Genomic DNA, 27,588 nt, shown 5'->3' with positions numbered 1-27,588 from the left:
CCCACACAGGAGAAGGCTGAGGGAAGTATCGCCTCTGAGAAGTATCACTTCTGAGATGCCCCATCAGTGTGGGGCCCACTCCAGAACATCTTCTCTCCTGTAGACAAAAATAAAGTTTCTCTCCCTGCAGGCAGTGAAGATAGCCATGCAAACTGGAGCTCTACTGCTGGCCGGGTCAGCAGCCAAATACAGCAGCAGAGCAGCACCAAGAGAGAGCTTCCAGGGTACTTCTTAATTGGGTGCGCAATATCCAGAGTCTACCAATGGCCATTTAAATACCAGCACCATTAGTTGCATCGCTGTACAACTACCTACCAGATGTGTAACAACCATATTTACTGGTCTGTTTGCAGCTGGTTTTACCTTCTCTGGGCTCATGCCCCATTTGTTCAAATGGCTGTTTCCCCATCTGCTTATACAAGAGAGCCGCGATACAGCCCCAGGACATGGTGTCCCACATGCACCCATGGGATGCCCAGTACAGGATCAGGGGGAGGAGCAGCATAGAGGTCAAATGACTGCAAGCATCTGATTTTTATTAAAAACAACATTTAAAAAGAACAGCCATTCTATTGCCACCAGAGTATTTTGTTTTTCTGCTGGGAGAAGAAAAGCTCTCCAAATGTTTTATTCAGCAGAAACTAGAACACTGTTATTATAAACTTTCTTTCTCAAACTAATTCCCTGAGCTAAGGCTGCCAGAATTCCTCCTCTCCAGGGCAGTTCTGCCTTCACTCATTGACTTCTGAGATCCTGCTAGACAATCTGCCATCCAGGCTCCAGCAAGCAGCAGATGGTCTCAGTGGAACTCATTGTGGTGCAGCCCCACCCAGCATGGATCTGAGAAAACTGACAAACTGTGTGGTATCATTGGAAAGGAACACAACACTGCCATACCTACCAGGATTCTCTTCAGGAGCAAATCAGAGCCCGTTGAAGGCCCTAGAGTGGTCTCTATCTGCACGGCCACCTCAGGACTTTTGGCTAAAGCATCATCTCCTAAAGGCAGCCTGTCAGCCAAAGGACCCCCCTGGGTCTGCTGATATTTCAGGGATGATGAACAGGTGGAAAATGAGGGACATGGCATACTGCAAATTCTAGAAATTTCTGGATGGCTCCACAAATAGAAGAAATTCTTATTCTTATCTACAAAAAGGAATTGAGGAGCCCAAGTTTGTCCTAGGACACTGGTGGGTCCCTGAGATGGATTCACCATGGGGTACCATTCCAAAGACTCTGAAGGAGTCTGGCAGAGGAGCTATAAAGTTGTACAAGTCAGCTCCCCTTTGAAAGCTCACTCAGAGTGACCACTGTTGGAGGAGAAACTCTCTCCCACTGTGATGACATCAAGCAAAGCCATCACTGGATGTAAGCATAAAAAAATAGTGATGGAGGCTGGCCCCAAGCCGAGTGTTTACGTTCATGCACTCCACTTTGGCAGCCCAGAGTTTTGCCCGTTCAGATCCTGGGCGCGGACATGGCACCGCTCATCAAGCCATGCGAGGTGGAGTCCCACATAGCACAACCAGAGGCACTCACAACTAGAATATACAACTATGTACTGGGGGGCTTTGGGGAGAAGAAGAAAAACAAAAAACAAGACTGGCAACAGATGTTAGCTCAGGTACCAATCTTTAAAAAAATATAGTGATGAATGACCAGGGCATGAAGGAGGTGCTAAAAGAAACAGTCACAGAGACAAAAGGGGAGCAGCAGTAATGGTGAAAGCTGTAATCACCGAATGAGGTTGCTGTGCCAGATATTGTCTATTGGCACTGGCATTAATTTCCAACCTCTTCCATCATCTTCCCTGTATCGCAAAGGGAGGAAGATAAAAACAACATTTTCCATTCTCCTGTGTAGATGCAGGTCTGGGTTCATTAGCATGCAGTGAAGGAGATCCACTTATGCTAGCTCTGGAAGGTGGAAGGCTTTCCAGGTGTGCAAGTGGATAAAAGGGCACCAGCAGAAGCGAGAGTTGGCAGTAGACGGACTTCATGTTCCAACATCGGCTACTAGTTTGGCGGGTGCGGGTATGACACCAGTGGTGGTGGCAGATGCATTTTCTTGGTTTCTGGGTTGTTGACAGGGGTGTAACCTCAAAGCCTAATGTTAAATGGCAGCCTCTGGTTGTCAAGCCTCCAGCCTTTCCAGTGATTTTGTAAGCACCTAATTCTCTATATTGCATTCCTTTCTCCATGCAATGCCTACAGTGGTAAAGCAGACTGGTTGGCTGCTCACCAACCCATTTTCTTTTCTCTTGTGTACCTAGCTAGACTATATGTTTCCCAGCCTCCCTTGCAGTTAGGTGTGACCCTATGTTAATGGATTGTGAGCCATCACAATTGGACACCACTTTCAGACGTGAGCTAAACAACCTCTACCCATGCTCTCCTCCCTTCTACTTGTGTGATACAGACAAGCACAATGACCTTAGAAGCTGTGTGTGGAGACAGTGGAGCCACAGGATGGAATGGAATGAGCCTGGGTCCCTGAATGACTGTTTGGAAGAGAATCATTTTGGAAGAGAATCATTTTGGAAGAGAAGCTGTATCCCATCATGGGGGCACCCCACAAAACCACAGCTGGTATGTGAGGGGGAAAAAATGGTGTTGAAGATAAGGAAGATGTTATAGATGCGATGACTAAGGACCGAATGGTGAAAGCAGTGGTCGCTGAAGTGAGGGGGAAAATCCTGCTATTGCGATAAGTCACTGGGATTGTGAGATTTATCTAACACGGGAGTTAGCAGCACCCTAGTTAAAAGAAGTTGCTTCTGTTTCTGCACTGAACTCTAACTGCTAACAGCCACCAAGGTGAGAGTCAGGGTAAGTCACCGGTAATACTTACATTAAAACATTATAGACCACAAAGAAAAAAGAACACATGAGCTAACAGAATCTGCCTTAAAAAGAGAAACTTGGAGTCAGTATAAATTTCCTGGGTGGAGGTTCAGGAGTGAAATTCCTTTGATGTCATATAAACCCTGGCTCCTGCCCATATTCCATCCTCATCCTCCACAACCCACCACATACACATACATACCCACACACATACACTGAGCTCCAAAAAGGCTACATGGAAGCCCCCAAATACACCACAATTCTTTTTTTATTTTTTGAAAGATTTTATTTTTCCTTTTTCTCCCAAAGCCCCCTAGTACATAGTTGTGTATTTCTAGTTGTGGGTCCTTCTAGTTGTGGCATGTGGCATGCCTCCTCAGTGTGGCTTGATGAGCGGTGCCATGTCCCTACCCAGGATTCAAACTGGCGAAACCCTGGGCCGCCGAAGCAGAGTGTGCGAACTTAACCATTTAGCCACCGGGCCGGCCCCTGCACAATTCTTTTTTTGTTTTGTAAAGATTGGCACCTGGGCTAACAACTGTTGACAATCTATTTTTTTTTTCTTCCTGCTTTATCTCCCCAAAACCCCCCTGTACACAGTTGTATATCTCAGTTGCATGTCCTTCTAGTTGTGGGATGTGGGACACCGCCTCAACGTGGCCTGACGAGCGGTGCCATGTTCTAGCCCAGGATCCGAACCCTAGGCCTCCGCAGCAGAGCGCGCAAACTTAACCACTCGGCAATGAAGCCGGCCCCACAATTCTTTTTTTAATATTCCTCAGGAGCCAAGGTCTGGGAAATCATCCTTGCAGTGGAACTCCCAGTTCCAAGATGTCCAGCGGTGGCACCCAAGGGGGAACCTCCCCTCTGGACAGATTGAAGGCCATCGTTCTCTACACTGGACCTTCCTTCTAGGGCTGTTCTCTTTGAATGAGTTTCAGGAGCAGTTGCAGATCTCAGAGACAAGTGGGTGCATCCGAGCTACAGATGTGAGGCCTGGCAACCGAACTGACAACTCAAATAGCATCTCTCATCGATGAGCCAGGCCAGCTGGTCTGTTCCACTGGCTGGGAGCATGCCTTAGAAACATGCCTGCCTTTTATTTTCTGATGTGTCACAATTCATCCTTTTGTTGTTCTGGAACATTCTGGAGCACAGGAGGCTAATCATCCTTCATAGTGTGACATCTGTTTGAGATGACTAAGGGCTCAGGCCCAGAACCAGCCTACATCATCCTGAAGGCGGCCACATAGTCACCCTCAGTCCATCCATCATCATTTCCCCTTCAGTGGTTCACAAACCAAGAAGAGGAAAAAACACACTCTTAAGGCTACAATGTAAACAAACCCTAAAAGACAAATATATTTTACTAAAAGTAGAGTGCAAAACAAATACTCATCCCTGTTCTGAGAAGGCTGATGTCCTTGTTGATGACAGCAAAGCAAGCAAGAGAACGTGTGCATCTATTTTGGTCCCACCCATGGAGCTCCATGAAAGCCAACCCTCATTTAGGTTTTCAGTGGCTCAGAAGAAAAGAGAAGCAGCCTCAGTTTCTGCTGCTTATGTCAGTCTGTCTTTTGGAGTCAGAACAGGGAAAACATAGCTCTGAGGATCAATCTTGGAGTTGAGGACAAAGAGAAGATGTTCCAGTCTTTGGATCTCTTTCATGCCCAAAGGGCACCTGCTGAAAGAGTTACTACTTGCAACAGGTCTATACAGGAGAAGGTGTAAACTCTGATCGTTAATCAGCTTTATATCTTGTCAAACCAATGACCACTCTGAACTTAAAATTCAAAATGAGAAACAGGGATAATAACTCTTTGTTGAGGGCAGAGCAGGTGCCAAAAACTGTACTAAACACTTTATATACTTAATATCATTTAATTCACCCAAAAAGACTCTGAGGTAGGTGGTTTTATCCCGTTATACAGGAAATGACATAGAATCTCAGAAAAATTAAGGAACCTACCCTACCACTTGTAAGCAGCAGAACCAAGAGTCAAATCCAGTTTTGCTTGACTCCAAATCCCACACTCTACCCACTAGACATGTTTATTAGTATCAGGACTTGCCTGGGTAGAGATGCTCGTGGCACTGGGGTGGATATTGGAGAACAAACATTGAATCAGGCAAGGGCACTTTCCAGTTTTTGGAGCGCTGCCAGGTAGGCCTGATTATGCCCAGAACTAGGTACCTCCCGTGGCAATTCCAGGCCACTAGGAAACACTTATAAAGGCAGGAGGTCACCACACTTCTCCATACTCCTCTATCCAACCTCCCAAAAAATGAAAATTGAGGGAAACCTGACAACCTCTGGCAATGTTCAGTTACACCCGGGGTAATTTGAGACCGCTAGTTCTCTTTTTCAAGAGAAAACCTGAAGAAGTCAGACTCCAAGGGCTACATACTGACTGATTCCATAGAGACAGAAAACAGATCAGTGCTTGCCGGGGGCTAGGAGACGAGGGGAGGAGTTGACTACTAAATGAAACAAGGGAACTTTTGGGGAGTAACCAAAGTGTTTTATATCCTAATTGTGGCAGACTGTATACATTTGTCGAAAATCATTTAATCTTTTTTTTTTTTGGAGGACGATTAGCCCTGAGCTAACATCCGCTCCCATCTTCCTCTACTTTATATGTGGTACACCTACCACAGCATGGCATGCCAAATGGTGCCATGTCCGCACCTGGGCTGCCGAAGCGCTTAACCGCTGTGCCACCAGGCCGGCCCCTAATCTTATACTTTAAATTGGCAGGTTTTACTGCATGTAAATTACATCTCAATAAAACTGATTTAAATATATACACATTTTTTTTCCCCAAAGGGTGCTACCTGATACATTCCAAGTTAAGATTTCCATCGTGTAACTGCATTGCAGTAAACCGTCCAACCGGAATCCCTCAGTTGTTCAACCTCCCCAGGGGGCAGACTTCCTGCAGGCTGATACAACACACCCAGTGGGAAGAAGGTCCTGAAGAGAATTTTCTGGCAAATGATTCCATAGCAGTTTAAATAAGAAGCTGATTACTAGGGTTACCTTGGCTTCCTGCCTCCTTTCCCGAATCTTCAGAGGTCAGTAACTGTGTATTTGGTAGAAACATTCATCTGGAAAATTGCCTAGAGCCAGATTAAATATAACATCCCTGTTTTTAACTTACATCTCACATGACCTACCTGTCTTTGTCTTCATATCTTGTTGCATTTTGGAGGCCATACCTGTCTCTATGCTCAGCTCTGAAAGATAGAGAAAAATCTTGCTAAAAACTCTAAATATTGTAGCTATCACCTGCCTGAAAAAACTTGGCATGAATTAAAAATGAGTATCTTAGTAAGACTAACTACACAAGCCTAGACTCTCTGTCCTTCCAGCTCTAGACACCCATCCCCCTACACGTTCTCTTCCATAAAGGTACTTCTCTCCTCAATACAGCCAGTTAGCCCCTTTGCTTTCTGTCTGAGACCTCCTCTTTGGGGATGATCTGGAGGCTTCTGACCCATGTTAATAGCTCAATTGGAAAAGGAACATAAGTTGCACAAATATAGTCTAACACTGGAAATAATCAGATCAGTCATGCAAATTAATAAGTACATAAGGTCATATCCCAAGAGGAAAGAGCGCAGCCTCATACAACAAAAGCTGCCAGAAAGAATGGATTTTAAAGGGAAATGAAAACTAAAGAGCCAGCCCTCATTCTGAACTCCTCTAAAAGCTACTGATGCTACCTGCTGTGAGGTGTATGGTCTCCTGGGCATCAGTGTCTGGGAGGGAACCATTCTCTGTACCTCTCAGCAAGGTGTGGACTATGCTTTTAGGAGATTTTTTTAATAAAATAAAAGAGCTAGAAAAACGAAAGAGAACATTTTTTTCAAAACACATTTTAATCATTTATTAAAAGGGGAAGAGTACAGCGTGTAAGAAGCCAATCCTATAGGCTAGGACTCATAAACAGTAAAGGAAGAAACCAAGACCAGATGATAAAGCCATCCAAAAGCACAGGGACACATACACCTGTAAGGTTTTCAAACCGCACTGATTTACTACATACTTTCAATAGTCTTTTTACATTTCTTCCTCAAAAAAAATTAAAATTTCATTTTCTTAAAGTTTGGGCTTAAACAAAGACAACAATTGCATTAAACAATTGATGTGACTTAATACAAGTCTCACATACGTTCCAAGGGCTTTATTATATAACCAGATATGCTATCATTTTATCACTGCCATCTGATTTTCTTATGGTCTTAGAGTCATGTAAGTAAAAGTTCATGGTGAGACAAAAAAAATTAATTTTATTTATCCTATATCTGTTCCATAAAATACTGATTAATTTTTTTTTAAGTAGGAAGTAGGGAAGAGATGAGGGCAATTGGTTGGTAAGTCTGGTTCTAATCTTCTGAGCTGCCTTTGGAATGAAGCTATGAGGCAGGAGGGGTCTACTGACTCTTACGTGAGTCGACAATGGGAGAAAAGAAAAATCAAGTGCCTCTTCTGCAGGTTCATTTGGGTCTGATTTGCAGTGTATAAGTTAAAGCCCGAAGGGACCTTTCTCAATAAAAGTCAGAGCATTTTACAGACATAATATAAGCATGCTGAATTTACTTATCTTCTATGTACATAACGTTGTTCCAGGTGCTAATAAGAAAAACAAAATTGGAGATTTGGTCCCTCATGGCGCTTCAGATATTAATCTGCCCAATGAAGCCACAGGTTTCTTTCAGGTGTGGAAGAGTTAGCCGGGCTACACGGAAGAGAACTGTTTGCTGAGTCCACTCTCCTGTGCAAAGAATCCCCAGAAGCCACACAGAGTTCTCTTTAAGTTCCTTAATTTCCAGATATCACTTCACTGATGGCCTCCTTGGACCCATAAAGCCCCTAGATCTCTAACAATCCCACTGCCCCAGAAGGACCTTATCTCAGAAGAGAAATGCATCCTAGGAAGTGATGGCTTCCAAGAGAACTCATCAGATCAGGTCAAATATCCTAAGTCTCTAGTGTGGTAGAACTATATTCCCAAATATTACTACTAAGCAAATACTCCTGCAGGTATCTAAATAAGTGGAGAAGACCACTTTTTCAATGAATATTTTATTTCTCTCTCACCCAAACCCCTAAACATCTTGCTGGGGTTCCCGCTTGAAGATAACATCGTAATTCAGAAGGTAACCGTCATTATAGACATAAAGTTTGTGATCAAAAGGGTGATAGTTAATGCTGTGCACATTTTCCTGCATCTTATGCATTGTAATTTCTAGTCTACCCTCTTTGCCTGTGTTTGTGTCATAGTAGTAGAAAATCTCTTCTGTTCTGGTGCTCAGAGTACGTGTGGCATACAGAACCCCACACACCATGAAGGCGTTAGAAACAGATGGTTTATACTGCTTGGTATACCAAGTGTTTAGCACCACAAGTGATGTGTCGTTGAGTTTACTAATCACCATGTTACCAGTGTTGGCTTCAGTTGAATAAATCACCCACAATCCATTCTCATCCACAGCGAAGTCAATGTCTTGCCAAGCAACATTTGCATATGAAAAGCGGTTATTATAGGCAGCATTAGGGAGAGTTTCAGTCACAGCAACTTTGTTGGTGCTCAGGTTAACTTTGGCAATGTTCCTGGTGTTGTACCAGTTGACATACATGTTGTTGTTATAAACTGCTGTACCACTGCCTTGGCCATAGACAATCTGATACTGTTGGGCATGTTTGTACAATAGCAAATCATCCAGTGTGTTGTAGAGTCTGTAATATTCCAAATACCTCCCATTCGTATTCAAAGGTGCCACCCAGTACAGCCCCGTCCCTGGATGCTGGGGAGAGTAATCCCGACCCCAAGCACCATACTTGTAGGAGAACCCTTGCCAGTTGAGCTGAACTATGGCCGGTCTGCTGACGTTCACCACACCACCGTGACTACAGCTCCCTACACAAACAAGAAAATAAAAGGGCATTGTTAGAGAAAATAAATGACAAGATACAAACAGTTTAATGTCCTAAGAACCAAAGGAATCCATAAATATTTTTCTTGTCAAGGTTCAATGACAACAGTGGTTGTGATGGAGAAGAGCCAAAACCTTCTCTTGGTTTCAGTCTCAATGCAAACCCACTGTCAGCTCTAGAGAGAACTACCTTCTGTTTCCGTGGATGGGCTTTCAATCTGGAAAATGGGGATAACAAAACTGCCAAGAGCCATATTAAAAAGATTTGAGGGCCCAGAGACAGGAAAGGGGGACCTAGTGAATTTTATAAATATTCTTCTATCTGGAAGCATTTTGCAAATATGATTTTACTTCGTGTTTCTTATAGAGGAGGCAAGGTCATCCCAGAATCCTGCCCTATTTCCATAAAACCAGGAGGTGCTATTCACCAAGGTCAGGGAGAAATGCGGTGAAGGAGAAGAGTGTCCTGGGCAAGGCTCCCTTCTCTTCACCCTTCTGCCCTTCCCTGGGACCCGAAGCCCATAACCACACCAGGTACCAGTACTACCCCAGACCAATCTCAGAAGGGGATTTTTTAATATAGTATTTTAAAGATTGAGAAAGATGATCCTATATTGGTGGAAGTTCAGCCCTTAGAAGCCATGGAAGTTATTTTAGGACAATATTGCCTGCTTTGCACCCAAAGCACAGCCCATCACATAGATCACTTGGTGATCATATTGCTGCAGAATTATAAAGTGGATCTTACTGTTCATAGCCCATATTCTACTATGCCATAGAATGACAGGAAAATACTTTATCTTTCCATTCTGACATTGTAATTGTCACAATGTATACAACCAAGTGAGACCGGACTCACTGGCCGACTGAATCTACGCTCCCTGTAACACTTGGGTAAATGAGTCAGGCTGGGTGACTGGCGCTTCATATTGTACACCCCCTAAAACGCCTGCCAACCCAAACCGTTTACAAGCTATAAAGAATAAAATAAAATTCCTCCAGTATTTTTATAGTAACTATCCAAAGAGTTGAACACATATTTTCTGGGATCTTAATAAATATCCTTTAAAACAAAGAGAGAGAGAGTTTATTGGATGACAACGAAAATCCAGCTTCAAGTACATTTGAGGTCATTTTCCCTCATCCTGCTATCTGGAGCAGAGCAGGTGAAAGGAGAGAACAGGGCTTGAATCTCTGACTCTGGCTTTAAATGCTTGGAGGGAATCCAGGAGGCATGGAGAGCACATGAGGTAAGCTGGCGCCCAAAGTAGCGCTCCAAAGAATTGCCTGAGATTACCATGGTAGGGGCTGCGGGGGAGCAAAGCTTTTGCTTCTCAGCCTCTGCCTCTGACAGATAGGGAAAAATCTATTCTTTTCTTTGCTAAATGTCTCCCCCTTTTCTCCTCCTCACTCAAGGACTGCTCAGAGGTGAAACCATTACTAGAAATCCTGCTTTCATTCTTCCAATCTGCTGGGGCTTTTTGGTTCCAGAATTAAATACGTGCCCCTTAAATGCTCTCATAAATCCGCAGTTGGTGGGAAAGCCAGCCAACCATACAACAGGTAGAGAAATGAAACCACTCTATACCCAACCTCAAATAATTTTGCATATCATTAAGCAGAACGCAGTCGCGGGTTTATTTTAATAATGCATGCACCATTTCATAAATAAAAAAGCAACGTGTGTTCAGCCAAGAGACTGCTCTCCACTAAAGAAATAATAAATAAAATTATAAATTATTATTTCTTCTCCTAAAAGTGATCTCTCAGATGAATGCTTGTTTGCTTTTGTTTATGAAACAATGCATGAATTATTAAAATAAAGTTAGTGGTGTGTTCGGTTTAATGATAACAAAAACTGTTTGAGTTTCCATATGCTACAAACTGGATTTTCTAGTTAAAATATCTTCCTGGGAACTTATTTATTCAATTACATTTCACTCTGAAGAAATGAAAGAAAGTCTCTTTTTTTCTTGCAGGTTAGAAGACTTAGAAGTTGTTTTCTTAAGTGAATCTTGCCTTCCTGGAAAGGATATAGCCCAAACCAATAGCAAGAGAATAGTTAAGGAAAATGTATTATGCAGAGAACTAATTCAAGCATTATCATGGGGTTAAAGATCACAAACTATTCTGTCCTGGATGTGGAAATCCTTAGATATGAAAGAACCAAAATAATCTTCTCTGAAAAATGACTACTACTGTTACATACTACCGCTAATAGTAATAATAATGATGGCTCATCACTTCACAAGGTGGCCAGGAAATTAAACTTGTACCTGGTATAAATATTAAAATTCTATGAAACTTAAATCTCTTTTTCTCACCTCTCAACAATTCCTAAACACTCTCCTGTCCTTTTTTTCATCTCCCCTTTATCCTCTCTCTCCTTTGGGCCATTTTTATGTTGCTGGCTATGATCAGAAGGAAGTGGAAATAGAGAAGAGAACTAAGCCTTGTTGCCAATACTACAGATGTGGCTACGGCAGTGACAGACCAGTGAAAAGGCTATGGCGGGCTTCCCAACTCCTGGCAGCAAACCATCTTGGAAACAATATTGAAAGTGACAGCCAGTCCTGTGCCCACTGCCTATCTAGTCCAGCTGGAATATCCACCCCCCCACCCATCTACCCAGAACTTCTCCCAGCCTCCTTTATCTCACATCCCTTCCCAGCCCCTTCCTTCATTTCAAGGTCTTAGAGATACTCCATTCCCTTCTTGACCCTCCCATCCAACTTCACCCAGCCACTGGGACAACAAAGCCTTGCCGAGCCATGATCCAAGAATTGTGAAGGACGAATGAATCATTCTGCATTTTCCAGTAGAAGAGAACACAGACTAGAGCTGAGAGCAAAAATACACTTTTAGCTGCTCCGCATGCAAGGAAGCAAAGGTAATTTGGTGTTAATCAGGCCGGTGAGTTGGTGGAACTTTCTTGTCACTCCAGGAATCACAGGTGCACCTCTCTATTAGAGCATCTGTGGAAGGCAGTCTGGTACAGTGAAACTATTGCCAGACAGATTTCAATCAAATCCTGACTCCAATACTTACTAGCTGTGTATCCTTGAGCAAGTTACTTAACCTTCTGAGCCTCAGTTTCCTCATGTTAAAAAATAATATTAAGGGCCAGGCCATGGCATAGCAGTTAAGTTCACCTGCTCCACTTTGGCAGCCCCTGGTTCGTGGGCCCAGATCCGGGCACAGACCTACACACCACTTATCAAGCCATGCTGTGGCAGGCTTCCCACATATAAAATAGAGGAAGATGGACACAGATGTTAGCTCAGGGCCAATCTTCCTCAGCAAAAAGAGGAGGATTAGCAGCAGATGTTAGCTCAGGACTAATCTTCCTCAAAAATAATAATAATTCCTACTTTGCAAGACTATCAGGAAAAAACAGAGGGAAAGTATGTACACATAACTCAGTAAATAGTAACTATCAGCATTAATCCCATCATGTTACAATTAAAGGTTTACGCAACTATCTCCCTTCCTGGATAGTGGTTTTGGAGGTTTCTATACCCATCCTGGTAACACTGGTACGCAGAACAGGACCAGTCACACAGTGGTGCCAAATTATGTTTGTGGAATAAAGGAAGGAAAGACTGATCAAATCTCCCAAACCAAGCTTACCCTTACCTACAAAACGCTAGCCCTCTACCCTGCTACGTATCTGAATTTTTCAAAAATCCTGGTATTCTCTCCACAAAACACAATGCGAGGAGCCCTCTACACAAGTGTAGCCTTGGTTAGCAATCTCTTCAACATGCAGCTCATTAGATATTGCCATGGTATTCTGAAAATACCCTGGGAAGCCACATGGTGAGATTTTAAAATAATCTAAGTTGGCATTTATGAAGTCTCATGCTTAGTAGCATTGTTTCAAAAAGCCAAAGATGATATGCCTACAGAGGAAACAATCTTGGATCCATCATTTCACTCTCTCACCTGGGCAACTGAATTTTGTTTGGGCAAAGAGGAGGGTACAAATGACATGTGAGAATTAGGCAATTAAATTGGTCATAATCATACAATGATCAAGAATAAACTGACTCTGAATTATTGGATACATGCTCCCCAACACTCTGCTCTTCCCTAAGTTTGGGGTTTGGGCAGGTCACCCCACACCTTTCATATCCTACTCAGTCCCTGACCATTTTCGGAGCACCTGCTCTGTGTCAGCAAGGAGCCTAGCGTCTCCAAGCATAATGGTGATTGACTCCTGGGCATTCGCATCACATTCTGCCTAGCTGCAGTCAATTAGATTCAGGGGAAAAACAGAAAGAGACTGAGGCTAGTTGTTTTCAGGAAAAAAAAAAAAAAAAACGTTAATGAGCAGGAGGCCAATTATTTTAGATTAGAAAGTTCTATGAAATGAAGCAGAAAAGGATGCCATTTGCAGCATAAACCAAATATAAAGCACATTTTATTGAACCCTAACTACATGTACTGGTTCTAAGATCGAGCTGACCACAGGGGTAGCAAACAGCAAATGGCAGGGAGGGGCCGAGAGAGCGCAGAATTACTTTATAGCTGAGACTTGCATACAGGCTTTTTTTTGTTCTGTGCAACTCTGCAGTGAAAAAAGCAGACAGGCCAGATTTTAAAGTTCCATAATAGTGAGTAACTTTAATTAAAGTCTCCACAGGCTGACAAGTTTGTGGTGCCTGGGGATTTTCCAATTCTGCATTATCAACCAATCCAAACAGAAAGAGAGCAAGTGAAAGAAATTGATCTAAAAACATGACAAAAAGTCAGTTTAATATAAACATCATAAATATAATATGAACAAAGCTGGAGGAAGGCCAAGTGGCTTGGCAGGGATCCAAGTTACAGCCAAGGTTGTGGGAAAGTGAGAGAAAATCTGGGTCCGATTTGCTTAAACAACACAGCTGGGCTGAGATGGCTCACAAAAGTCTAAGTGTGAGGACCCCGTGGAAAGTTCTAGAAAAAAATTCTAACAAAAATAATCCACAGATTCACTTGTTTCCGTCCTTAGATACTAAGCAGTGTACTTTCTCCCCTGCTGTTGTCCTTGAGTTACTAACACCAGACACTCTGGGCCCTGAGATGACCAGGTGAGAGAGGGGCCTTGCATTCCAGCCTCAGCTCTGTCACTAACCAGCTGTGTGGCCTCAGGAAAAGCAGCATCCTCAGCACTGAAGTCTCCTCCTCTGAGACATGATGGGCCTGAGCTAGATGGCCCTGAATGTTCCTTCCTGCTATAAAAATGTCCTTATTCTAAGGGATACATAGAAACCTGTGCTAGAAAAATCTATTCCATGAGGAAGATTTGCTGAGGTAAAAAAAAAAAAAGAAAAAGAAGAAAAAAAGACTTGCTCAGGTATTATCAGGGGTTGTCATTGCTTCAAATCCTGTCCTCAAGGAGCCCAGCAGAATGAGCCCTCATTTCCAATGCATGTTGATACCACTGATCCCAGGCCAAATTTAGCCTGAGTTTGTTACAGAGGACAGAGCACAGCCTTTGTCCTAAACCTCCTCTGAATGTCATACGATGACAGATTCTCAACTGCAGAGGGAAGGGATAGTCCCCTGAACAACACCAAGAGGCTTATAACTATGGCGGTATCTAATTAAAGCCTTAAAGAAACCAGCTACACTGACAAGGAGCCAGAGACGCACGGCCTAAAAGGAAACAGATTGTGAGCAATAGGAATTACTGAAAATCACAAGAACTGTAGAGTTGATGAAAGGATTCCTTCCCCATTCACGCTGAGATGCTCGCAACCTGCAGAGAGAGCTTCCCTGTGACACGGGTGTCTCTAAAGGACAGGGCTGCATGCTGCGGCTGAGAGGCTGGCTTTAGTTGACCTGGAGGGGTGTGCTGAAGTGCACAAGGACCTAGCACTGCCTTGGTTTGCAGCAAGGCTTTCACTTCAACTATAATAATAACAATTGCCAGTGTGTAAGTGCCGATCACAGAGCTCTGAGCTTCGCAAGCTTTGTTTCATTAATCCTCACAGCAACCCTGCAAGGTAGGTGCCACTATTCTGCATTTTACAAGCAAGATTAACGATCTTTTGCCACCGCCACATAGCCAGAAAACTCAGGTCTCTGGGGTCCCAAAGCCATCATCCTGGCCCCCACACTCCACTGCCTCCATTCACAGGGGTATTTATGGACCACCCATCTCTGTGTTATACTTGACCCCCCTGGATGATTGATTAGAGAGGGAGACGCCATCCCTGCCCTCCAGGAACGCACTGTCCGGGAGGGAGGGCGAGACACACCCACAAGTACTGGACAGGTGGGGCCATCCCTTTAATCCTCATTGAATCCTAGGATACACTCTAAAGCGGGTGCTTAACATGCATTTAAAGAAAGCACAAAGGAAAAATAAAAAGGTGGAAGGAGGGAAGGAAGGCGAGAAGGCAGGAAGGAAGGAGGATTCAAAGCATAACCCCAGCTCATTAGATAAATCCTCAGGACAGCGTGGATGCCACACAGATTCCAGAAGCTTTCACCTGGCCCCCTAATAGCAACTCCATCACCATAGAGATGTTTTTCCTGTTAGTAAATGCAAAGGGAATGCGTGTGGATCTTGTTTGAAATCAACTTATTGTTTGTGTTTTTCCTCTGTGAGCCGCAGAATGTGATAGTATGTAGAGCTACTGGGGAGGAGATTTAAAAGCATGAAGAAGTAAACTCATGGCGAAAGAAACCCCATCCCTCCTTCACGATTGCCATCCTGAATTCCTTTCCCACCTCCTCGTGGGGCCTGGCTCAAGTGGTAAAAATATGGCATGCTTACCTGGAGCGGGAGGAGGGGGCGTGGCAGGAACCATTTCACTTTTAGAGGCTTCACATTCCTTTAGCCTGTTCTTCAGAGCCACAATTTCTCGGCGAATGCTGAGGACATTGTTTTTGTCTAGAGTTTCCAGTTTCTCTACCACAAGAGTCAGATTCCTTATCTAAGGAAATAAAAATTCAGAGTGACTTTATATTATCATGCGATTTCTTTCATAAACATTCCAGGGCTGAATTTGTCACTTAGTGAAACATTGCTGGAGAACACACCTGAGATTCTTCTGAATGGTTTCATTTGGAAGAATACATTTTATGGTTTAGTGTGAACGCCTGTCAGATCACAGGCAGATGTGTGTGACAAGGAGAAAATGGCAAAGATTTTAACGGCTTTAATAATAGTGCATGGGCTCAGACTAAGCATCCACAAATGTCCATTAAAGTTCATTTCTAACAACCTCTTCCTATAAACTAGTGTTTACTCATGCTGTGTTATAATTAAGTTTCTAACGAACGGTGAGGGCCAGAGAAAAGTTGAATTCTAAAATATGTAACTAGAATTCTCAATTATAGCCCATGACACGACTGTGCTAGTAAATTCCTGTGGATATAAATTATCCAACCATAACATTAATGTGATGGTCTTTATCCACGGAGATTAAAAGTCTTCACTAAAACATACTCACAAGAAACTTCTTTAAAGGGGGTTACCAGTATGTGGAGAAGAGTTCCAAAAGAGATCAAGGATTACGTGATCACCCAAAAGGAGAAGCAGACCTAGCAAGTCCAAAATCAGGTAAACTCTGGCTTTGTAGTCCCCCTAGGCTAAACGCAGAACAGAGAAGACCCTTGATCTAGTGTGGCCATGAAGATGTTCGGATTTATATCATCTCCTTTCTAGAGACATGGAAAGGCCCTTTGGTTCTGGGGCAGGACTCTGACCATCAGACAACACCTGCTCCTCAATCAACGGGTTCCCGAGGTGTTTAACTTAGTATTCAAAGACAGGCATCCATCTAGAGCAGAACACGGGACATGCCACTTGATCACAAAAGAGTATAGAACTAGCAGTTGGAAGAGAGAGATTCATATCCTGGTCTTAAAACATGATCACTGAAGAGAATTTATTATTAATACACTGAGAAGTGAGTTCACTCCTTACCTCCACTTCCAGCTGGTCAACAATTTCTGAGCTTCCAACAAAACTCTCCTTCAGCCGTATGATCAGTTTCTGCATCTCCTTCACTTCTATCTTGATTAACTCAAAGTCCAGTTCAGAGTATTGAATGGTATCCTTTTCCATGATCTCTACTCGGACAGTTAGGTTTACGAGTTTCTTTTCATACACACTGATTAAATGGACATACTCCTTCACCTGAAGGAGAATCAAAATGCTCACGTCAGTTCCCAGAGTAACATCATGTAGTCTTCCTCCATTACCAAGCCCTTGGAGATGATTTGATTGCTGTCAATCTCCTTTTTTTTTTTTTTTTTTTTGGTAAAGAGATGGATCAAAAGTATTTTTAACTAGACTTTTTTATCTATCCAAATACAAACTAAAAGAACTTACTACATTTTGGGGGGCGGATTTTGCACTTGCCTACACAAAATAATTTTGCTTCAGAATCATCATTTGCAAGTACATTTTAATCTCCATTTTAATGTTTGAAGATATTAGCTCTCCAAACTAAAGCGGTCTGAATCAGAGTCTCTTGCCCTCCCTCCTCCCCTCAATGTACATGATCAGGGTTTCCCAACCTCAGCACTATTGACATTTTGGGCTATGTCATTCTTTCTTGTGGAGGGATGTATTATGTACTGTAGGATGTTTAGCAGCCACTCTTGCCTCTAGAGGCCAATAGCATCCACCCACCCCCTAGCTGTAACAACCAAAGGCATCCCAGACACTGCTCAATGTTCCCTGGTGGCAAAATCACCACCACCACTGCTCTAGTATTTTCTGAAAGAGGGAGAAATGCACTAAGCAGAATTACTTCTTTGGTCGCCACACGCAATGAGTTTTGAGCCCCTCTGCCTTTTACAAAGTGGCATAAAGACCCAACTTACTACACAATATGTGAGTGTATGTGGAACTGTAAAGTGCACATTTCATTAAGTGCACCCACATTTATTTCAAGAACTGATTATTGCAATCAGACCTTTAAATTGCACATTTGTTGCATATATTTGAATGTCTGATCATTAAGTTAAAATACTTCCAAAGATTCCCTTGATGGTTTAGTGTATAATTGGAATCTCCAAATGGATATTTCAATAAACACAGTTGGTGGTTCTTTCTGTATCTGGTCTCTAAAAGAAATGCCATGGCTTTTTTAAGGACCTGCTCATTAAAAGTTGCTGGTTTTATATTCTTTTTAAAAATTTGAACGTAAGTGATACTTTTCCCCAAACTGCACTAACGTCAAGTAGCTGATCCACAGTGCCTGGGTGAGTTCAGAGCCAGATGTTGGCCTCTAATCCTTCTAAAACCAAAGGCAGCCCTAACTTCTGTCATTTTAGCCCTTCCACTTAACTCCAGTGTGCTAATTAAAGTAGGCTCATAGGCTGCAGACCTAAAGGGCTAGGGCTTCAGGCAATGAGGATTTTAACGAAAGTTGGAAATACAGCCCTTGGCATTTCTAGGGTATCTCCTCGGGCAACTGATCCTCATCGCCATCAGATGTGCCATCACTTGGAGGCTCATAGGGCTGTTGACGTTTTGGTGGATAAGGAGGTTAAAATACATATATCTCAAACCTAACAAGTCTCCTTCAAAAGTGCAAACACAGATATAAGGTAACCAGCTTTCAGTTTCTACAAAAACCAGATGTAAAACCTTGCCCCCGACAAAAAATAACAATAAAGTGCCAATCTATTGCAGAAATGGAAGTTTGTGAAATGAATATTCTTGTTGGCATTTGGCCTTGCCAGCTCTTGGGGCAAATGAAACACCCTCGGCTTTCCTGGAACATTTTGGTGGCAGATCTCAGCTGTTGTTCTAAAAAAATGAGTGATTCAAGCGTCATCTCTGCTAAATAAAATGTGGCTCTCTCAGATTCTTGCTGACAAGCAAGGCATAGTCTGGAGTCTGCTACCTATGAGAGTGTGTGGTGAGCCCGCCGTAGTTCACCCACAAAATGAAGGGTGTCTAAAGAACTGTTTAGGAAAATACAGGAAAGGAAAGCTCAGTGATGTTCAGAAAGACGGGAACCACCCATGGAGTTCTAGAAGATAGGAGAGAATTTGAGGATGGGCCAGAAAGACTTCACAGTGTGCATTTTACCAATTTAAGTAGATTGTTAGTACAAACTCTTCATTAGATCCCTAGTGTTGAGACAGCATGGACCATTCTGAGAATACCCCAGGTCTTCCTAGAAGGTACAGTGTCGGCAGAGGCAGCCCAACTTCCCTGAGGATGTGTCGCAAGAATATGGGTCTAGCCCTAAGGGGACACATCCTGTGTCAACATCTTTACTGAGAAGCTTCTCATCACTTCAAGTTTGAGCTTGAGAAGATTCGTCCATGCTTGCCTTGAAATCACCAGCCTAACATTCAGAGTTTCCGTTCTTTTGTTTGTTTTGCACGTATTATGTCACTGATGGGTTCTAAGATTCAAAGTTTGTCTGGGGATTTTTTCCAGGGTGTTTGTTGTTGTTCCGTACAGTAAATGTGGTCTTGTAATAGATAACAATGCAGTACAGCTGGCTATCAAGCTAAAGAATTAGTCTGGCTCATGCTTCTGCTAGCTCCTCAAAACCTGTGATGAGAACTACGGCCAGATTATTTGAAATGAGTAAATGTTCTTTGCAACATACTGTTATTTTAATATATCTTTAAAAATAAGTGCAACAAGATTAGTTGAGCTTGAATTGACCATCAAGTCATATGAAGCACTTGGGAGCTAGACCCACCTAAGCTCAGATTTGACTTCAGTACTGAGTGAGCAATTCATTTACTCTCTAAGCCTTGGTTTCCTCTTAAAAACTAGGAGCAATGATACCAAGCTTACAAGACTATAGTAAAGACCTGAGATCATGCATATTAAGTGCCTAGCATAATGGTTGGCCTATAAATTACAGTAATTATTAGAGAAACAGGGATTTCAGGTTTTTTCAATGTGACCTTTTAATTTATTATATTTCACTGCACAAAACATTGCTCAATCAATGTTGTTTGCTTATGGGTTGCTTAAATGTCTCCCGGGCTGCCTCAACCTTCTCATGCATGAGGATCTATTAGCAAATGTGTTATATTAAATAACTTGCCCCAAAGACCATAACCCTCAAGAGAAAGAAAATCCTGAGCTGCCTTTTGTGTCATCCCCTTCCTAAGTATAGTCACGAGAGGACATATCACAAACAATAGAAAAGTACAAAATGCTTTCAGCATCTTATGCAGAGGCAGCTCCCTGTCTTCTCTGTGTACTGACAGATAATGAATCAATGTAAGGCAGTCAAAACCCTTTTCTACTGGCCTGCCCAAATGGGCATTCCCCCAGGCTTCTAGATAAACGGTGATTTCCAAGGCAACTGAGGGACAGCTATAATAATTCACGTGGAAATTCAAAAGCCCTCGGCTGAAGAGATAACTTTGGATTTGAAGGGCATTACTGACCTACTGCATCTCTTCTTGGGTCTGCATGCGAGGATGATAATGGCCTGGCCGAGAGAAAAGAGAACTGGGATAATTCCTAAGAGCCTAACTCCTGACCTGGCTTAACCAGCACGAGAGGGATGATCTCTCCATTTATGTCCCTTTAGCTTTAAGAACCTCAGTTTTTCCATCCCTAAAATGGGAGGGAGAACACCTGGCCTATCTACCTTAAACTGTTGCTTGAGAGTAAAATAGAACTGGAGGCATTAAGAAAAGCACAAAGGGAAGCTGTTACTGTTATTGTTGTTATTATCACCTGTCACACCGAATCTATTACACAAATCTCAGCTGGCAGGTCAATTTCTTTCTCAGACTTCAATCACAAATTTTTTAGGACCAGCTACTGACACTTTCAGAACTAAAAGTTTTCCCACCTACTCCACACGTCTTCCCTGCCAATTATTAGCAAGGCAGATGTCACCTGCCCCCCCTTTGGGGATTGGAATTAAATGTCCCATACTCACAAACCTGGCAAGCTACATACTTTGCCTGGAGCAGCATGGGGTTTCAAACTGCCCTTCACACTCCTGCCAGCAAAGAGGACATGCAAATCAGTAGCTTCCACTGTTTCAAAGCAAATGACTCTAACTGAAAAGATCTTTACCTAGGATTTTCCTCCACTTGTTATGTTTTTATGCATAACTTCTTATCTGTACTTGATTATGCTGGAATAAGGCTATGAATATTAATGGCTTGAATTTATAATTTAGTGCTGTGCCTTTTCTGCTGATTAATTCAAGGACATTTTATTTCTTAAGAAGCTAGGTTCCTGGAGTAGTCAAACACATTTTCCTGGCCACTCACTTAAACTTAGAATATTTAGCCACCAATTCAGGTTGAAAGCAGGGTCTCAGTCTGACCCTAATTTTTGTCTTAAAGGATAACTGTGCTGGATGCGGAGGTACATAAGCTTAAATTTCTCAGGAAAACTTATTTTGAATCTTGCAGGAAAGCCAGAGCTCCTTGTAAATTAATGGAGTTGTATTAAATAATGCATAATGTGATTATAGCCTAGCTTGGACCTCACCTGTGCAGAAAATGGGAGCCTTTCTAATTGATTTTTAACTTGGCTAAAAAAGTAGAAGGAGTCAAAACTGGAATGCCAAGTCACTTTGCTCCAGCCAGCTCAGAGAAAGGCAAACCCTGTAAGACAACTTCGTCTGGCCAGAGAAAAGTGGTAATCAGGGAGTTCGAATCAGGGATTTACCAGCACTGAGGGACCTGTTAGTCTTGACTCAAATTCCCAAGGAAGCCTTCAGTTTTGGTCCAATGTTAGACACATCTAATGTCATCTTCCTGCTGAGACAACAGAGGATAACATCAAGAAAGAGAGAGAGGGAGAAGGAAAGAGGAAAAGAGTAAATTGGAAAGAGAATATAAGAGGAAAAAACAGGAAAAGAAGGAGGAAGGAAGGAGGCTAAGAGGCAGAAGATTTGGGAGAGTAGAGGAGGAGAGGGCGGAGGAAGAGAAGGTGGGGGGCCTTCCAAAAGTATGAGTAGACCAAAAAGAGTAAAAAAAAAAAAATTAAGAAGGAAAGGGAAAGAAAGATTAGGAGGGATTGACAAAGGAAGGGTTGAGACAAGCGGAGAATAAAAACAAAAGTAAGAAGGAATAAAATGGGAATAGGAAGAAAAATGAAAGAGAAGGAAGACAATAGATTAGAAAGAGGATAGAGGAGACGAAAGAAAAGAAAGCAGAGCTGGAGGGAAGACCAACAGGAAAAAGAAAGAAAACAATAAAAATTGCAGAGCTGGGGCTTGCGGGGAGAGCCCAGGCTTCCTTCCATCAGCACAAGCCTCACAATATTGAAGCGAGTTTATCCACGGCGGGAAGAATCTCAATCCCATTTTCCTCCTGTGCTCTCACTTTTCCTGCTCTAAAGAACTCCAGAGGTGTACTGTGAGATAAAAGCTAACACCTCCACAGGATGCAAATGTGCTGTCTCTGACGCACTGAAGAACGGCTGCTCATCAAGTCCTGAATAAAAAAGTGTTTTGTTTTGTTTGTTTGTTAGATTGTTCTTATCACGATATTGTTGGAAGAGAAAAAAAAATGCTTACTTTAGAAAGCTCTATCTTGAACTTCTCAGAGAGAATGTGAGCTGTGTATTCCAATCGTTCCACTCTCTCCACAGGAAAGGTGGTGTCTGGCAACGTAATGGAGCACTGGCAGGTCCCGCGGTCATCCTTGGAGCCGGTGAAGTTGGAAAACGACTGCAAATAAAAATAAGTTCAATGAGAGTAATAAGCTGGGAAATGAGCTTTTTGGCAACTGGAGTGACAGAAATTGGCTTGTCCAAACCGTGCTTAGAGGCAAGCAAGTGGGTCCAATACATAAATGAGTAGAATCATAGAAACAAGCTACAACACTCGTAATTACACTCTGTTCAGCTGCATCTCCACCTGTTGGGCTGAACCACGACATCAGTCACCTTCACCTAGAGGAAGATTCTCCTTTCTTAATGAGTCTTAAAGGAAATTATTACTGTCCAGATGCAAGGAAAGGAAAGTAAAGAAGTGAAGAGAGTCCTAACTTTGAATTCTAATTCTACCGCTTACTGGACATGAACCCTCGTTAAATCTCAGTTTCCTCACGTGTCAAATGAAGATAACCAACTTCACAGGGTCGTCCTCAAGATTAACTGAATAATGCAAACCAAGTCCCTGGCACATGGTAGGAGACCAGCCACTTTCCCTTTCTTTCTACTCACTCATTTTCTTTTCCTCACCTGTATCCAAACCCCAACCCAATGTCTTCCAAGAGAATGAGGAGAACATCAGGATATGGGTTATAGTGAAACTATACGATGCAATTCACATCCTCTCTTCACCTGGGAAATTGTATAACTAATATCCTTCGAAATGGAAACAAACCAGCCGTTTGTTAAAAACTGAACGATGTATGAATTTGAAGGTTTTGTGCAGATTTTTTTAAGTTTTCCAGCTTACCACTTGCAGAAAAGTCGTTTTAAAATATTTGATGTTTCTTTAAGATATTCAGGCTCACACTTTGGTGCCGCTGCATATTTTAAATGACAGATTTGAAAGATCCTGTTTTTCTTTTGTCCCCATTGAACTTCCCCAAGGGGATCTGGCAAAATTAACATTTTTTTTATTACTGTTATTGCCTTATAGAGTAACTCCTGGCAGCCAAGTGGCTGTGCCCTTCCGTGATCTCATCTGCCAGCCAGCCCAAAGCTCACCTGTGGAACATCAACCTGAACATCTTTCTGAAACTACCAAGGGGAGGGCAATGGCTTGCAGAGGTTGAAGAGACGCAGGCTATACCTCTCAAAGTTTAAGAGGTAAGCTGGCTGCAGCTGAGATTGTGTGCTCTGTGCATTTAATGTCTACCAACCTCCATGACTCCCAAACGAGCAGGAGCTAGATTTAATCAAGATCTATTCTGTCAGCGACTTTTGGACCAATTAATTGAGGGCTTTGCAACTAAGTTGTTAATTTAACAACTAATTTAGTTAATTTAACCTAATCTTCTTTAAGATGAGCAGAAAGAAAAATATATACATATATATATATTTAGATCTTCCTCGACACATCATGGGGTTATGTCCCAATAAATCCATTGTAAGTTGAAAATACCGTAAGTTGAAAATACATTTAATACACCTAACCTACTGAACATCACAGCTTAGCCTAGCCTACCTTGAACATGCTCAGAACACTTATATTGGCCTATAGTTAGGCCAAATCATCTAACACAAAGCCTATTTTATAACTGTGTTGAATATCTCATGTAATTTATTGAATACTGTACTGCGAGTGAAAAACAGAATAGTTGGATGGGTACAGAATGGTTGTTAAGTGTGTGAGTTGTTACCCTTATGATCACGCAGCTGACTGGGAGCTTCGGCTCACTGCCGATGCCCAGCATCACAAGACAGTGTTGTACCACACCTGGATCGCCTGGGGAAAGACTGAAATGCAGAATTCAAAGTTCAGTTTCTCCTGAAAGCATATCACTTTCCCACCAGCATAAGGTCGAAAAATCCTAAGTCGAGGACCATCTTTAAGTCTAGGACCTCTGTACGTAAATATATACAGATACATATATTTGTAACCAAAATTCTCTATGCCAGGTAAATTCTTGACATTGGCCTCAATTTTCTTTGCCAATAACACCCCACACCTGCAGGAATTGGGGAATAAGGAGGAGGGATAAGCAGGTTTATGCTGAACACAGGGGCTGAGATGGAGGAAGGGAAGGGTTTTCTCCAGGGATGAATAAGGACCGGACAAGCTATATAGGGAGCCTGTCAGAGAGGCCAGCTTCCCTTGGAACCAGCTTTATCGCTCCCACTGTAGATAGAAAGACTCCAGCGAAAACTCAAAAAGCCAAGGCTTTTACAGGAGGACGAGTATATCATGGACTTTCGAAGAAATAGCTTATTATAATAACTGTCTACCCTCCCAAAAACTCTCGAATTGCATTTTGACAGGGGGAGGTTAATTAGGGGCACAAGACAGGGTTGGACCATTCTTAGAGTTCTCTGCAAAGCTCTGTCAACTCAGAAAACAGTGGAGATCATCAAGCAGTTTCTAGACAATCAACTAGAAACCACTAGCTAATAACTTTCAGTCCTGAAGTTCACCTGAAAGGCAGGCAAATAATTATGAGCCCTGCTGACAGCCTTCCGCTGTCTTCTGTTGAACATCTCTGTCCCAGCACTGTGGACTCCCCAGCTTCCATCCTGCTTATCATCAGCCCAGCGGGCTCAGCTGACATCAAAATGGTCCATAAGTTTGATCAGTGTCTCCCATTAGAGATATTTCTGCTCCTCTCATTCAAAGACAATGAAGCTAATGGTGATGGGTCTCTCTCTGCGGTGATATGCCTAAACTCTATGCTAGTGTAAGGTGGGGAATGGGAGGCAAAGACAAGTGCTTATCCCTTTGGCCTTGTGAAGGGTGAATAGGACCCCATGTACCCTACAAGACACCTTACACCGATAGGTTCTCACTCAGCATGTGTTCAATTTACAGTTACTGGTGTCTACAACTTGCCAGGCTCTGGTGTTAGAGAGATAAATAAAACCCAGCAACTCAGGCCCATTGTCATTAGGAAAGTCTCAGTGTCTTTTTCTTCAACAAGCCGCTTAGCCTGATGACAAAAGCACATGACTCATTCTTGCTCCGACTCTGTCAGTTACTGTGGGAAGGAAAGCGCGGAACCTTTTCTCGTCTGTGAAAGAGGACCCCGAGAGAGGCCCCTTCTTTGGAGGGTGACATCTGAGGCATGTAGAGTGCCCTGAGAACTACAGCAGAAGGTACGACACATTTGTGATTTAAGGTTGCAATTGGCTCTAATTAGCAGCCAAGTCTAAGTGCCTGTAAAGATTCAAGGCATAAAATAATGGTACTCAACATTTTCAAAGCACAGAAAATGATACGTTTGGAACTTGCTCAATGACAGTTATAAAGGGATTTTCTTCCACTTTCCAAAGAGCTCATCAAGCTGACAGCCAGCCCTAGAAAATTGGGTTTATAGTGGAAGCAACACCTAGTCCACCATAAAAATGTTGGAGTTGTGATATTGACTCACCAAAGGGAGAGAAGTAAACCAGGAAGGAAATCAAAACCTCCTAGTACAATTTAACTACCATTCCTTATCTGCTTTTAAATATTTATCTCCTTACCAGACAACAAGCATTTTCAGTTTCTGTTTCTTGACCTACATTTTATTTTCTATTATTTTAAGTGATCAACTTACCCAAATATTGGGTTGTGATTGGTGATGAAGCTTCAAAGTAAATTATTATCGTTAACCTTATTTTGGGGGATGCTAACTAGTTCTAATTGTCCCCAGAAATCATTTAGTATCATGGAATAAAATGATGCATCTGATTTCTGGCTACAAGGAATCTTTGTGCATATTCATGATTCCCAAACCATTCTCTTCTTAAAAACAGCAGTTTTCATCTATACTCCCTGAAAACATAGAACGTTGAATAGAAAGAGATGGTGAAGAGCATGAGCAGACTAAATTTGAGCTTTATAACTCACTAGCTTAGTGACCTTAAGCCAATGACTTCATCTCTCTAAGCCTCAGTTTTCACATCTCTAAAATGGGACCATTAATTCTACCTACCTCTTCAGATTAAACAACATACTATGTGCTATGTACTTAACCTCATCCTGGCATTTATTAGGCACTCAACGAACATTGTTGCTGCCGTTTCCATCTGGACCCTACCCAAAACATTTGTTAATCAGCAAATTTTCGCCATCTATGTAGTTCTAATGGTGAAAATGAGAACGACAAACAAAAGCCTTTTCCTCCGCTTTTCCCACGGGTCCTTCCATCGAGATGTGATCACGTAAGCAGCGACCTGACCTGTGGGTAAAGATCATAGAAGCACAGAGGGACGGGTTTTGAAGGAGGTAAGCCTCCCCAACCCCGAGTCACACCTTAGCTTCCAAATCCCCAAGGAGCCCGCTCTCTATACGTTCTAGGGACGTAGACCAGCTGGACCAGTCCCTTTCTAGCGCATGCTTTGGGTTGGCTTGCTGCTACTGCTGCTGTTGTTTTGAGCTGGAAATGGCTCTAAAGATTCCCTACAAGGAAGACTGAAAAGAGTTAACACTCCTCAAGGAAATGTCCATGTGTAACAGCACTTTGCTAAAGACCAGTGACTCCTCTCCCTACCTCTGTCACCCATCTCCTTTACAAACTAGGCTCAGAGAAACTGTCCAGGCTCCCCTGGAGCATCACAGCACTCATCCCCCAGGGGTCCCTGCAGCAAATCAACTGGACAAACTTTTCTGGAGATACTACTGGCATGACCCCTTCCCTAACAGTTCTCCTCCAGATGGAACCCAGGCATCTCTACTTTTTGGACACCCCCACCCCGCCCCTGATTCCAAAGTGCAGCCAGGTTTGAGAACCTCTTTAAAGCTTAGATTCTTTCCCGAAAGCCCCCAGCTGGAGAATCGAGATGCCATCTCTTGCTAACAATTTAATTATTTCACCTAGGTTTTAATTCATTTCCAGGGTGCCTACAGTTAACAAAGAGAGTCATAAATCTTTTAGAGTGCTCAGGTCTAGCCATCTGTGAAATTATATTCACGTCCCCAAAAAGCAAGAGGAAGGGAATGAGTGCAGTTGTCAGACTGGGACCTACTCACCTGGGACACAGAGCTGGAGCCAGAGCCAGAGGAGAAGCCGGGACTGAAGTCATAGCTGGGGAAGGAGCTGGGGCTGGGGTCAGGGGAGAGGGTCTCCAAATCCCCCCAGTCCCCTGCAGCTGGGCCGAGGAGGAACGGTAGGGCCAGCAGGAAGGGGAGGCCCAGGCGCATCTTGTCCTCTTGGCTGGAGCAGCTGGCTTCTGCATAGAGCCCAGGGGCTTCTTATAGTGGCCCGTGGGGATTTCCCC

The 27,588-nt window shown here is 42.8% G+C and overlaps 1 protein-coding gene across 1 annotated transcript; it reads right to left on the bottom strand.

Moving 5' to 3' along the window:
* Window positions 1-6,706: 6,706 nt before the first annotated feature.
* OLFM4 (olfactomedin 4) lies at window positions 6,707-27,559 on the bottom strand. Its single transcript, XM_001493449.5, has 5 exons — window positions 27,341-27,559; window positions 22,259-22,411; window positions 16,708-16,920; window positions 15,553-15,712; window positions 6,707-8,767 (listed from the first exon to the last, which is right to left on the bottom strand). The coding sequence occupies exons 1-5, from the start codon at window positions 27,509-27,511 to the stop codon at window positions 7,956-7,958; spliced, it is 1,509 nt and encodes a 502-aa protein (XP_001493499.2). The 5' UTR covers window positions 27,512-27,559; the 3' UTR covers window positions 6,707-7,955.
* Window positions 27,560-27,588: the final 29 nt, after the last annotated feature.

The sequence above is a fragment of the Equus caballus genome, chromosome 17, assembly GCF_041296265.1.
Source record: "Equus caballus isolate H_3958 breed thoroughbred chromosome 17, TB-T2T, whole genome shotgun sequence".
Lineage (NCBI taxonomy): Eukaryota > Metazoa > Chordata > Mammalia > Perissodactyla > Equidae > Equus > Equus caballus.
The sequence above is the reverse complement of the archived record's forward strand: the minus strand, read 5'-3'. Positions and strand labels throughout refer to the sequence as shown.